The sequence below is a fragment of the Lactuca virosa genome, chromosome 3, assembly GCF_052849685.1.
Source record: "Lactuca virosa cultivar CGN04683 chromosome 3, Lactuca_virosa_CGN04683_v6, whole genome shotgun sequence".
Lineage (NCBI taxonomy): Eukaryota > Viridiplantae > Streptophyta > Magnoliopsida > Asterales > Asteraceae > Lactuca > Lactuca virosa.
Genome location: NC_136428.1, coordinates 33,131,632 through 33,144,346, shown reverse-complemented (window position 1 = coordinate 33,144,346; position 12,715 = coordinate 33,131,632). Strand labels below are relative to the sequence as shown.

Here is a 12,715-nt window from a genome sequence, read left to right as displayed (position 1 = left end):
CGGCTGATATCTTGAGAACAGAGGATTATATGATCACTTATCTTAAATGGCGTATCATCATCATCATCTTAGTTCCAAGAGACTTTGAAAGAGCTACGATTGCTAGTCGGATTCTGAAGTCATATCTGCAACTATAGTTATTAGACTTATCCAAGTGGGAGACTATTGGATATAGTGTTTAAGTCCATAACTGTATTTGGTATGTACTTGACCCGACCCGGCATGATCCATTTGGGTTGCATGACATTGCAATACTTGGATAGACCAAAATGAGAGAAAGGACACTTAAGGTTTATTAATATGTTATAAGTACTAATATATTAATAATATTATTTAATTAGTATTGATCAAAGAATTAATCTTGAATTAATTAAGTGATCAAAAGGAGACTAATTAAATATATGGGGTTGATTGTGTAAATAATCTATTCTTGTATAGTGGGCTAATGATCCATGGTTTGTATGGATTGGGTTAAAACCCATAAGGTGCTCCATGGATAGTCCATCGAGGTTACAAACCCATGGATCATGGAATATGGAAAGCCATGACAATTAGGGTTTACATGGTGTAACCCTACTTGTGTCACAACTATATAAAGACTCCTTATGCAAGCAAAATCGGCACTACTACAAGCAAGTAAGAGGGCTAGCCGATTTTTAGTATAGTGAACTTCTCTCAAGGTTATTCCAAGAATTGTGGTGTTGTGTAAAGCATTTTAGGCATCACATTTGGGGTGCTAGGCTCACAAAGTCATCAAGGAATCCAAGCTACTAAAAGGTATGTTATTCTACTTGAGTTTTGTATTACAAGTTCCCCATAGCATGCTAGATAGGAAGTAAACCTTGGAAAATAAAATTTGCATGTATTTAGAGAAAACATAGATCCAAGGTTTCTAGGGTTGCATGTACACCATAGGAGTGTTAGAATGCTCAAAACCCAATAGTTTAGACATAGCAAAAGTTTGCTGCAACGTTCATGAGTGCTTATGAAATATGATTTGAGTATTGGATTAAACCCACACTCACATGAATCACTTCATGGAATTTACTCACGAGTGATTGTGAGACGATAATATCATATAGTCTGTAAACCTAGATATATGAGTTGTTGTTTATGAGTCGGTTATGCATTGATAATGTGTAAACGCATCAGTAACTTGATGTTATAAAACACATTGTTGTGTACAATTTGATGAGTAAATAGTACAAACATATAAGTCAAAGTTTATCTGTTCCTTTTATCCTACGAGGCTATAAGCGATATCTTGGGACCCTCGATGATTTTGTTTTGACTTATGTGTCGGGCCCGGTCAGGACTGAATTGATGTGTTCAATTAAGTTCTATGTCAGACAAATCAGAGATCGAGAAACAAACTGTTAGACAATAATTATGAATATGTTCCATGTGATTGTCCACACGATATCTTGAGAACGGAGGCCTATACGATCCCTTATCTATAGGACGTGTCAGAGTTCGACAGCAGCTTTTGAGAGCTACGATTGCTAATCGGATTTTGAAGTCGTACTTGCATTTATAGTTATTTGACTTATCTAAGTGGGAGAATGTTGGATTAGTTGTCTAAGCCATAACTATATTTGGTATGTACTTGACCCAGTTGTAGCATAGGTTTTTTGGGTTGCCTTCACCAAAGCAACTTGACTGGATGAATAATGGAGAAAGAGGTTATTATGGTTTATTAATATATTATATGAATAATATGTTAAAAGAGAAATTATATTATTTAATTAATATTGGTCAAGAGTTAATTTAGAATTAATTTTGTGGTCAAAAGAGGTTAATTGAATTAAGGGGACTGATATTGTAATTATGAGATAGTTGCAATATGGGCTGAGGAACCCTAATGATAGGGGTGGACGAAAATCTTGTGGAAGCCCACTGGATTTCGTCCATAGTAAGGATTCTGAACCAAAATCGGTTCGGATTTTCGGGCTAAATTCTCATATATATATATATATATATATATATATATATATATATATATATATATATATATATATATATATCAATTTTGCCTAATACAAAAGAGTGAAACCTTAATTATAGGAACACAATATTGAATAATCGAATATAAAACATACTATATTTACATATAATTAAAAATTGATATCTTATACTTATACTATATTATAAAGCATATTAGTTATAACTTAAATTTTAAAAGTTATAAGATACAAAACTTTTTGTACAAATCAATTATGCACAAATAAATCATTAATACTTGCGAATTTGCGCGTTTGGTCTCTAACTTATTTTTTTTTATCTCGGAAAGTCGATATTGTTTGTTTTTGTTACGTGCTTGGTCCCTACTGTTTGTTTTTGTTACACGCTTGGTACCTGTCTTACCTAAAAAAACTATTATTTAAATAGAGAAAAATAATGGGGTAGGTAAGGTAATGTGATTAAGGTGGAGTTGGGGGTGTGTTTATTTAAATAAATTAAAAAATCAATGGCAAAATAGTTTTTTGAGGTAAGACATAGACAAAACGCGTAACAAAAACAAACAGTAGGGAACTTCTGAGTTAGAAAAATAAATTAGGGTCCAAACCCACAAATTACCCTAAACCATAGGGACCATTTGTGTAATTTACTCTTTTTTTTTTTTTTTGCAAACTACAAACCATCTTTATTCTCATGCTGCGTGGACTGCAAATATTTTACTTTTTAAAAAATGAAGAACACCTTAGATTTAGATTATGTCTTTTATATATATATATATATATATATATATATATATATATATATATATATATATATATATATATATTCTCTCACATTGATTAATTACATCAACAATGCAACTATAAATACCATTATTATGTACATACGAGTGTGGAGGGGGAATAGAATTAAATCAATTAATTATTCCTTACAAGCACCTTGTGTCGTAAGCCCATCTGGTGGGGTTTCTGCTCTATATCCGACCATGTATTTCACATTCCAGTTCTAAATCATGACAAGTCACATTTTTACGAATCTTCAATGAGAGTTTTTGAAAAATATTTAATTACGTAAATATTCTTCTTTGAATAAGATTCTCCAAAAGAAAATGTGATGAACTTAACTTTGAAAAAATATCCCTATATGCTTGTGAAGAAAAAAAAGAAAAGAATCCGATATGCTGAAGCAAGATAAATTACGGGAATATTATATACCAAAACACAGAATTTTTCATTTGCAATATCTGCAACTATCATTCGTTATGTTAACCAGATGCATCAGTAGAATAGCATCAGATTACTATACGAAAAAGGCAACAATCAGTTAGTATGTCTGGCATATTTATCAACCATCAATCCTTATCCGAATTAAAGCCAAGTTATTCTACAGTAAACCGAAGATGTTGCTACATGACACAGCAGGCGTTAACATTGTCATCGTTAAACATGTTACTGACTTTGTCGTCCCCCCTTTGGCTAACAGGAATGTTGCCATGCCTATCACCAATGTTGTATCCATGTCTATAGTAATTGTAGCTCTCTTTATATTCATTATTCATGTCCTTGAAGTAGGTGCTACTGGATGTGAAGTATAGTGGTGGGTTGGGGAAAGGCCAAAATTCTGCCCTCTTCCCAGCTCTCCTCACAGCCTTCAACACCTTGTTCCGATCCACATAACCAATCACCGTCACCTTTTCCATTTCTAGCTCCACTTCCACTGAATCAACCCCTATTTGATCAATTTGAAAAGATAGAAACCAATCAAGTAATCTGGAAAAGAACATGTCAAGAACATCAAACATATTCATCTATATGTTACACGGGACAAGACTAAAATGAACCGAATAGAGTCAACAAGCTTTTTAGGCTAAGTTGATCAATAACGGGACAAGACTAAAATGAACCGAATAGAGTCAACAAGCTTTTTAGGCTAAGTTGATCAATAATGAGGATCATAAGGACATTAATGTCTTTTATACTATCAAAAGGTTGACAGTGTGTCCCACCTTTTTAGGTGGGACCATGCGTCATAGTCCAATGGACATCAAACAAAGTATGGAATGTTATGTCCAATCTAGTTTAGTCGTGTCACACGTGAACATGCATCGGCTGAACATGTATACCTCTAAGCTTGTGGATGGCACTTTTGACAACCCGCTCGCATCCGGTGCAGCACATCCTGACTTGAAGCTCGATGGTCTATCCAGTAAAGCAAAGTTGTTAAAACATGATTAAAATAAAATAAAAGATGCTGATCCCCACTTTTTAGGCCCCAACAACAAAGGTGAACATGGTTATCCTAATAACTCTTTTGTTCATTCTGTTGCCCTCCCATCAACAAACTTTTTGGACTTACAAGTTACAACGACAGTTTTTGGGTAATTGGGTCAATAGAAATCCATATAGCTAGGGAATCAAATAAGAAATAGTACCAGAAAATTAACCTGTAAAGAAAGAGGGCGACGACCCTTAGGCATGTCGTGCACGTGTATGAGGTGGTCTTTGGTCTTGTAGCTTGCTTGATAGCTGAAACAGTAGCTGATCACGGCAGAGATGAAAGATCCAAATAGGCTCTCAGATCGTAGGTTTGCCATATGTAATGAAGTTTAAATATTTAAATTAATAAAGAGTTGGGAGAGAACTCGGAGAAAAGGAAACCAAGTCTAGAAGATATTCTCAGATGTTAGAGAAGGCATCTCTTCCTTCAGTTTCGATCCTTTGTACGTGTTTGTAATATATATAATATATTCCAAACCGTGTTGTGTTTGTGTTGCTTAAGGGTCGATGCTTGTAGCTAATTTCACACACGCCCACAGGGAGGGGAGATGAGGGCTCTACTTATACTGTATTGGATATATATGCAGACATGGACGTGGAAGCAATGTCAAAAAGTACCTTTTTCACTATGAGAATCGCATCTAATTAGCCATGGTAAATTATTCATCTAATGTTTGAACAGCAGTTACTTGCATCGACATCGTGGATAATTAGTTAAGACGAAAGTATCAGATACCTTAATTACTTAATACAATCCACATTTACCATCAGATTTACCGCATCTTTTTACAATAAAGCATATATAAAAAGTAATACTTACATATATGTATGTATGTATGTATGTAAAAATGTATGTATGTATGTATGTATGTGTTCTCGTTACTCTCTTAAATACCGTCTTTAACTAAAGTCCTCTTAACAAAGGTTGATGAGTTTTACGATGAGTTTTTTTATAGCTCAGATGGGATTGCTACATGCTTGATTGTGGCATCAACATGGGTGCTGACAAGTGCTACAGTAAAAAGAAATTTTCACGGAATATGGGATTGAGTTAAGGAATTGATAGATTGATTAAAAATGGTTGATAATGGACATCACTTGAGGAAACCAAATGCAAATATATTCCTTCAAAATCTCCTTTTTTTCTCGCAGGCATCTTTTGGAGAAAACTAAACCCGACATGCACCATGTCCGTCTATCAGAAAACCACCATCAGCCACCATCCCATAAGATATACATATTCCCTTTTTCTCATTAATTATTCATCACTGATCTACCATTTTGACCACAAATATAGACGAAGTAAATCGGTGTTTTTAGAAATAATTAACTTCATAGAAGCAAATAAACAAAACTTAGTAGCGAACTTTCCTATATATTTTTTTTCTTAAATTGCGGAGCAAAGAAAGCTTAAAGAACTGAATTAGCATCCCACTCACAACCTTGCTGAAATTTTAAAATAAAATAAAATAAGAAACCGCACAATGTAAGTGATAGTGCAAATACAACTTTGTTGAGGGCATATAGTTTATTTAAAGTTTATTCGCACTTTGTGTAGAGTAACAACTATACTTTCTTTTTTTACTATTAAGTACCGATTTATACTTCGAAGTGAAGGAAGTGCGATCTTAGTCTCTATATAATTAATTATAGAGAAAATGACATTGTAGTCCTACAATGTTTTGAGTTTTATCGAATCAGTCTTCTAACTTAATTTTTGCCTTTTAAGGAAATCAAATACATCTTGTCGGGTCTATTTGACCATCATATAAGATATGAAAGGGTAACACGGTTACCCATTGCTGGACGCGTTCCGTTCTTTTTTTTTTTTTGCTTATTTAACCCTCCAAACAATTAACATTTCCCGAAAAATACAGAAATCTCGCATATAATTACAAAAACGTCATACCATCTTGCGAGATTTTGACGATAAATAAAATTAAATCTTAACCTTTTATTTTTTCAATTTTACGGTAAATATTTGTCTTCGCAGTCCTTACTCAATCCAACTTCTATATATATAGACTTAGACTAAAATGAGAATAAATATGTGTAACATCCCAATTTCAAGACCAAAAAATTTCATTTTTTTTTAACAAACGATTTATAAAAACAATTTATAAGAAGACATCATTGAGTTACTTCAATTCATAAAATCATAGACACATCTCAAACCATATCATCAAAATAATAATAATGTCAGAGTACAATCCCATGGATCTCAAAATGCGGAAATCATATGTGTGCGATGCGCTGCTACAGTGTCGACTCCTTCCCCTTCGATGAGGAGGTACCTGAAACAAAATTGAAAACTGTAAGAACGAAGCTTAGTGAGTTTCCCCATCATACCACATACCATACAACATACATACTGCCGGACAATTCTGGGGTGCCCGACCTACCATGCCAGACATTTCTGGGGTGCCCGACCTACCCATGTCAAGCAGTTCTCGGGTGCTTTACTACCCTGCCAGACAATTCTGGGGAGCCCGACCTACCCTCCGGTTTATCACAACCGGCTACGGGGACTATTTCACCTTACTGCTACTAACATATCATCATATCAGGCTAGCACATAAACATATTAGGTAGTAGCAAACCTAGATAATTATCACAAAGATAATCATCTAACATACAACTCCTACTAGTGGGCCGACATTGTGGCCGTAGACCCACCGCTACTGGAGGGTAACTCACCTCAATGTCGTGAAGTGTCTAGACTGTCCTCGATGTCGCGATCAACTCTTCACAACTCCTCAAACTCCTACACATAACAACCTACCTTAATTTTCATTACATACTCCTAACCCTAATCAAGGGTCAACTCAGGTCAATGGTCAAGGTCAACATCGTGGTGCTTGACTCAACTCGCCGAGTTGGTCCACCAACTCGTCGAGTTCCATAACTCAGAGAATCTCAACTTTGCGACCTGACTCGTCGAGTTGCTCTCCAACTCGCCGAGTTTCTCCTTATGAAAGAATCGGGACTTTCCATTTGAACTCGTCGAATCCTTACTTGAACTCGTCGAGTTCATCTTCATATCAGTCGGGACATTGCCTTGAACTCGCCGAGTTCATCCTTGAACTCATCGAGTCCTTTGATCTTCAAGTCCATATTCACGTTCATCTTGTTGATTCCCCTTCTAGACTCAACCAGATTCCTCAGAAACAGAAAAGGTTGGGGAACCAATACCCGACTCGCCGAGTCTTATGAACAACTTGGCGAGTCCCCCAAAGTCCATGTCCATACAATCGATTTCTGTCAAGCTCATTGCATCCAAAGGGTAGATTTGACCTCGTGGGGTCGATATAACACGTCAAGTCACGAACTTTATGTCCATGCATGGGTCTTCAAGCTTAAAAGACCCAAAAATGAAGTCTACAAGGTGCATGGGGCTCCCATGGCCATAAAGTTGGCACCTTTATGCCATGAGAACCCTCCAAGGTTCAAGATCTGAAGTCATCACTCTACTATACACAATAAACCCGAAAGTGACTTAGAAATGCCCCAAAAATGACAAGATTCAAGCCCTAAAGAAGATCTAACAAATGGGAAGTCAAGGTTGAAGCTTTTTACCTCAAACAAGCTAGAAATGGAACCAAGAGTCTGGATCCACTGCCTTCTTCTTGAACCTCCGAGCCTTTTCTTCCTTCTCCAAGCTTCAAATCATAAAAATGGCACCTAATAGCTCAAGAACACTCACAACTGATTAGGGTTTCGAGAATGGGGTCTGAGGGTGATGGAGGTTGGAGTGGAGGCCACTTAATGTGTTTAAATAGGGTGCAAACCCTCAAATTTAGGGTTTCATCCAGACAGGTCTACTCGTCGAGTCGGGGCTTCCGACTCGGCGAGTAGACTCTTCCACCCGCATCCCAAAACTCACATCTACTCGACAAGTTGGGCCTCCAACTCGTCGAGTCCCAGAGTAAAAATGCAAAAACTTAAAATAAATACGTACCGAGAACTGGGCATTACAAATCTCCCCCACTTATTCTATACTTCGTCCTTGAAGTCTGCTACTGCATCCGTGAACAGCTCGGGGTAGTGCTCCCTCATCTCGTCCTTCGGCTCCCAAGTCCATTCTGACCCCTTGCGGTGCTGCCACCGCACATTTACCAACTCCACCCTCTTGTTCCTAAGATCCTTCGACTTCCTGTCAAGGATAGCTACTGGTCGCTGAATGTAGTTCAGGCTGTCATCAACCTGAATATCCTCAAGGGGTACTACTGCTGAATCGTCCACTAAGCACTTCCGCAACTGAGAAACATGGAAAGTGTTGTAGATCTGGCTGAGCTCTGCTGGAAGGTCCAACCGGTAAGCAACCCGACCCACCCGGGCCAAAACCCTAAACGGACTGATGTACCTGGGGCCCAGCTTGCCCCGCTTCTTGAACCGGATGACACCTTTCCAAGGTGACACCTTCAGGAGGACCATGTCGCCCGCCTGGAACTCCAAATCTGAACGCCTCTTGTCGGCGTAGCTCTTCTGCCGACTCTGAGTAGTCTAAAGTCTGCTCCGGACCTGCTGAAACCTCTCAGTAGTCTTGAATACCACCTCGGTACACCCTATGAATCTCTGACCGACCTCGCCCCCAACATATTGGGGTCCTACACTTCCTCCCGTAGAGCATCTCAAAGGGAGGCCGATCTACGCTGGCGTGGTAACAGTTGTTATACCAAAATTCCGCTAACGGAAGATACATATCCCAACTGCCACCGAAATCCAAAACACATGCACGAAGCATGTCCTCGAGTGTATGTATCGTCCTCTCACTCTGCCCATCCGTCTGGGGTGGAAAGCGGTGCTGAAATGGAGACAAGTACCCATCTCGTCGTGAAACCGCTTCCAAAATCTGGAAGTAAAACGGACATCTCGATTTGACACCACCGAGACAGGCATGCACATAAATCTCGGCCAGCTTCTCGGCCGATGTACTCTCCTGGATCGGGATAAAATGAGCACTCTTGGTCAACCAATCCACGATGACCCATATCGAGTTAACTCCACGTGCGGTCGTGGGAAGCTTTGTAATGAAATCCATGGTGATATGTTCCCATTTTTACATGGGAACATCTAGCCGTTGCATCTTGCCATGTGGCCTCTGGTGCTCGGCCTTGACCTTCCTGCAGGTCAAGCACCGCTCTACATACCATGCTACGTCTCGCTTCATGCAGGGCCACCAGTAATCAGGGCGAAGATCCCGATATATTTTCGCTGCCTCGGGATGGATAGAGAACCTCGACTTATGGGCCTCATCCATCAGAATCTATCATACTCCACCCCAATACGGAACCCAGACCCTCCCATGCAGGGTTAACAACCCACGACTATCATAGTCTTAAGAGGCCACTTGGCCTATGATCCGCTGACACTTTCGGCGCTCTTCCTTCATGCCCTCTACCTGCGCCTCTTGGATCTTCTCCAAAAGTGGAGTAATCACTGTCATCCTCAGACAAATATCCCGTATCGGAGCCGCTACCGCCTTGTGGCTCAGGGCATCGGCCACCACATTGTCCTTTCCCAGGTGGTAAAGGATCTCACAATCATAATCCTTCACCACATCCAACCAACGACGCTGTCTCATGTTCAGATTCGGCTGATCCATGAGATACTTCAAACTCTTGTGGTCCGTGTAGATGGTACAACGAACACCTTAGAGGTAATGCTGCAAAATCTTGAGGGCGAAAACCACAACCTCCAGCTCTAAATCATGCGTCGGATAGTTCGCCTTGTGAGGCTTCAACTGCCTCGAAGCGTAGGCGATGACATGCCCTCTCTGCATCAATATCGCGCCCAAGCCTGAAATGGACGCGTCGCCGTATACCACAAAATCCTTTGCGGCCTCTGGCAGGGCTAGAATCGGCGCCTCGCACAACCTCTGTCTCGGTGTCTCGAATGCTACCTGCTGCTCAGGCCCCCAGCGAAGGACCATGGCCTTCTTCGTCAACCGGGTCAAGGGTATGACTATCTTGGAGAAGTCCTGAATGAATCTCCGGTAATAGCCTTCCAATCCAAGGAAACTCCGAATCTCATATGGAGACCTCAGAACCTCCCATCTCATCACAACCTTTACTTTGGCCGGATCGACCAGAATCCCGTTCTGGTTGACAAGGTGCCCCAGAAACTGCACCTCATGCAACCAGAACTCGCACTTAGAGAACTTGGCGTACAAGCTCTCCCTCCTCAGGGTATCCAACACCTCCCGCAAGTGCTCCTCATGCTGCTCCTGCGTCTTGGAGTAAACCAAGATGTCATCAATGAAAACTATCACAGACCGATCAACCATCGGTCTGCATATGCGGTTCATGAGGTCCATGAACGTGGCATGAGCATTGGTGAGCTCGAAGGGCATCACCACAAACTCATAGTGGCCATAGCGAGTCCGAAAAGCAGTCTTTTGTACATCTTCATCCCTGGCCCTCATCTGATGGTAGCCCGAACGCAAATCAATCTTGGAAAACCAAGATTCTCCCTGTAGCTGGTCGAATAGATCATCAATCCCCGGGAGTGGGTAACGGTTCTTCACCGCTACCTTGTTCAGCTCCCGGTAATCTATACACATCCAATGTGACCCGTCCTTCTTCTTCACGAACAGAATCGGGGCTCCCCAGGGTGAACTGCTTGGTCTGATGAACCCCTTTGTCTAACAGCTCCTGCAACTGTGTAGACAACTCCTCCATCTCGGGAGGAGCCAACCGATACGGTGCCTTGGCTATCGGAGACGCACCAGGGACCAGGTCGATCCTAAACTCCACCTGTATCTCCGGAGGTATTGCCTGACAAGGGGTTCATCAGACCAAGTAGTTCACCCTGGGGAGCCCCGATTCTGTTCGTGAAGAAGAAGGATGGGTCACATCAGATGTGTATAGATTACCGTGAGCTGAACAAGGTAACGGTGAAGAACCGTTACCCACTCCCGAGGATTGATGATCTATTCGACCAGCTACAGGGAGCATCTTGGTTTTCCAAGATAGATTTGCGTTCGGGCATCACTCACAGTCGCCTTACCCTCCTCCCGGGTATCCATGACGTAGGTGACATATCCGGCGCAACCTTGCTGAAGGTAGCGCCAAACCCTCGCTGCTGAGCATAAAGCTGGTCCATGTTATGGCCTCTCGCCCTGAATCACCACCTCTCCCCCACTTGGGGTCCTGACACGTACCAACTGCTACGCGCAGTCTACCACTGCCCCCATTAGGGCTCAACCAATCTATACCGATGATAACCTTGTTCCCACGCAATGGTATGGGAACCAAGTCTACCAGGTAGCGCTTCTCGAACAGCCTCAAAACACAATCTCTGAAAACCTCTGATGCTCCAACTGATCGTTCATTAGCAATCTCGACCTCTAGAGGGCCATCCAACATGCTCGGAGACTCAGGGAACCTCTTGCTAAGTGCAAGAGAGACAAATGATCGGGTAGCACCCGAATCGAACAACACCTGAACTGGAATACCGTTCACATGGAACACTCCTAAACAAAACACATAACATGGCACATAAATATCATAAGCAACATATAATAACAGCTAGGGAGAAGAAATCATACCCGTCACCACATCGGGTGTGACGCGTTTCTCCTCGGTAGTCAACTGGAAGGCTCGGCTCCTCACCACTGGAGCCTCTGACTTGCCCTGCCGGCCATCAGTAATCCGCAGGTTCGCTGGAGCTGGCGCCACCACTGGCGCTACTGCTGCTGACAATCTCGGGTAATCGGCCTTTTTGTGGCCCTTCTGATTGCAATGGAAGCAAATCAGGTCTGATGTCTGGAATGTGGGGGTAGGGGCAGCACAATCCCTGCTGAAGTTCCCCTTCTTGCCGCACTTATAGCAGCCCGATGATCTGTAACATCCCGAAAATATGGTCCAAAAATTTCATTTTTAAACTATTAATTAAACCATAATCATAAAATCATTCATCAAAAATCATAAGTCATTATCTTAAATCAGAGTATCATTTCAAAACACCAGTTCATTTTATCAGAGTAAACATCCCACGCTAAACTTCTTGGTGTGTGCAATGCGATCATCCCGAGCTCTTCCCTCCGCTACCGGAAGTACCTGAAACCAAAACTGGAAACCGTAAGCACGAAGATTAGTGAGTCCCCCAACCTACCACATACCACATACATAACCACATACTGCGCCCCCACCCGCTGCATCGGGACTTGCCCGACATCGGACCCCGCCTGACATCAGGCCCCGCTCGGTATACAGATCTGTTCTCTTAGGCCCCGCCTGTCTCTGGGCCTCGCCCACTAAGCATATTCAAGCATATAACATAACACATATCATAAAGCTAAACATACTTTACTATACTACTGATCTAAGGCCTCGCCTAACTTGGGCCTCGCCCCTGTCCTGCTACTGATGAGTCAGGGAACCCCGTCCACGCTCCTGCTTGTAGTAAGATACGGGCCCCCGCCCACACTCACCTCCCTCCTAACTCGGGCCTCGCCCCTGCTCTGCTACTAATGAGAT

At 41.5% G+C, this 12,715-nt stretch overlaps 1 protein-coding gene across 1 annotated transcript; it reads right to left on the bottom strand.

The window, feature by feature from the left end:
- Nucleotides 1-3,297: 3,297 nt before the first annotated feature.
- LOC145165433 (heavy metal-associated isoprenylated plant protein 30-like) lies at nt 3,298-4,790 on the bottom strand. The gene is made up of 3 exons (XM_079084170.1): nt 4,403-4,790; nt 4,082-4,157; nt 3,298-3,687 (listed from the first exon to the last, which is right to left on the bottom strand). The coding sequence occupies exons 1-3, from the start codon at nt 4,550-4,552 to the stop codon at nt 3,365-3,367; spliced, it is 549 nt and encodes a 182-aa protein (XP_078940296.1). The 5' UTR covers nt 4,553-4,790; the 3' UTR covers nt 3,298-3,364.
- Between the last annotated feature and the right edge of the window lie 7,925 nt (nt 4,791-12,715).

Excerpts from the sequence above, each read along its gene's own strand:
- LOC145165433 (XM_079084170.1), bottom strand. The coding sequence starts at position 4,552 with ATGGCAAACCTACGATCTGAGAGCCTATTTGGATCTTTCATCTCTGCC. Across the intron at positions 4,158-4,402 it reads GTCGCCCTCTTTCTTTACAG|ACCATCGAGCTTCAAGTCAG; the intron begins GTTAATTTTCTG and ends TTTACTGGATAG. Across the intron at positions 3,688-4,081 it reads TGCCATCCACAAGCTTAGAG|GGGTTGATTCAGTGGAAGTG; the intron begins GTATACATGTTC and ends TTGATCAAATAG.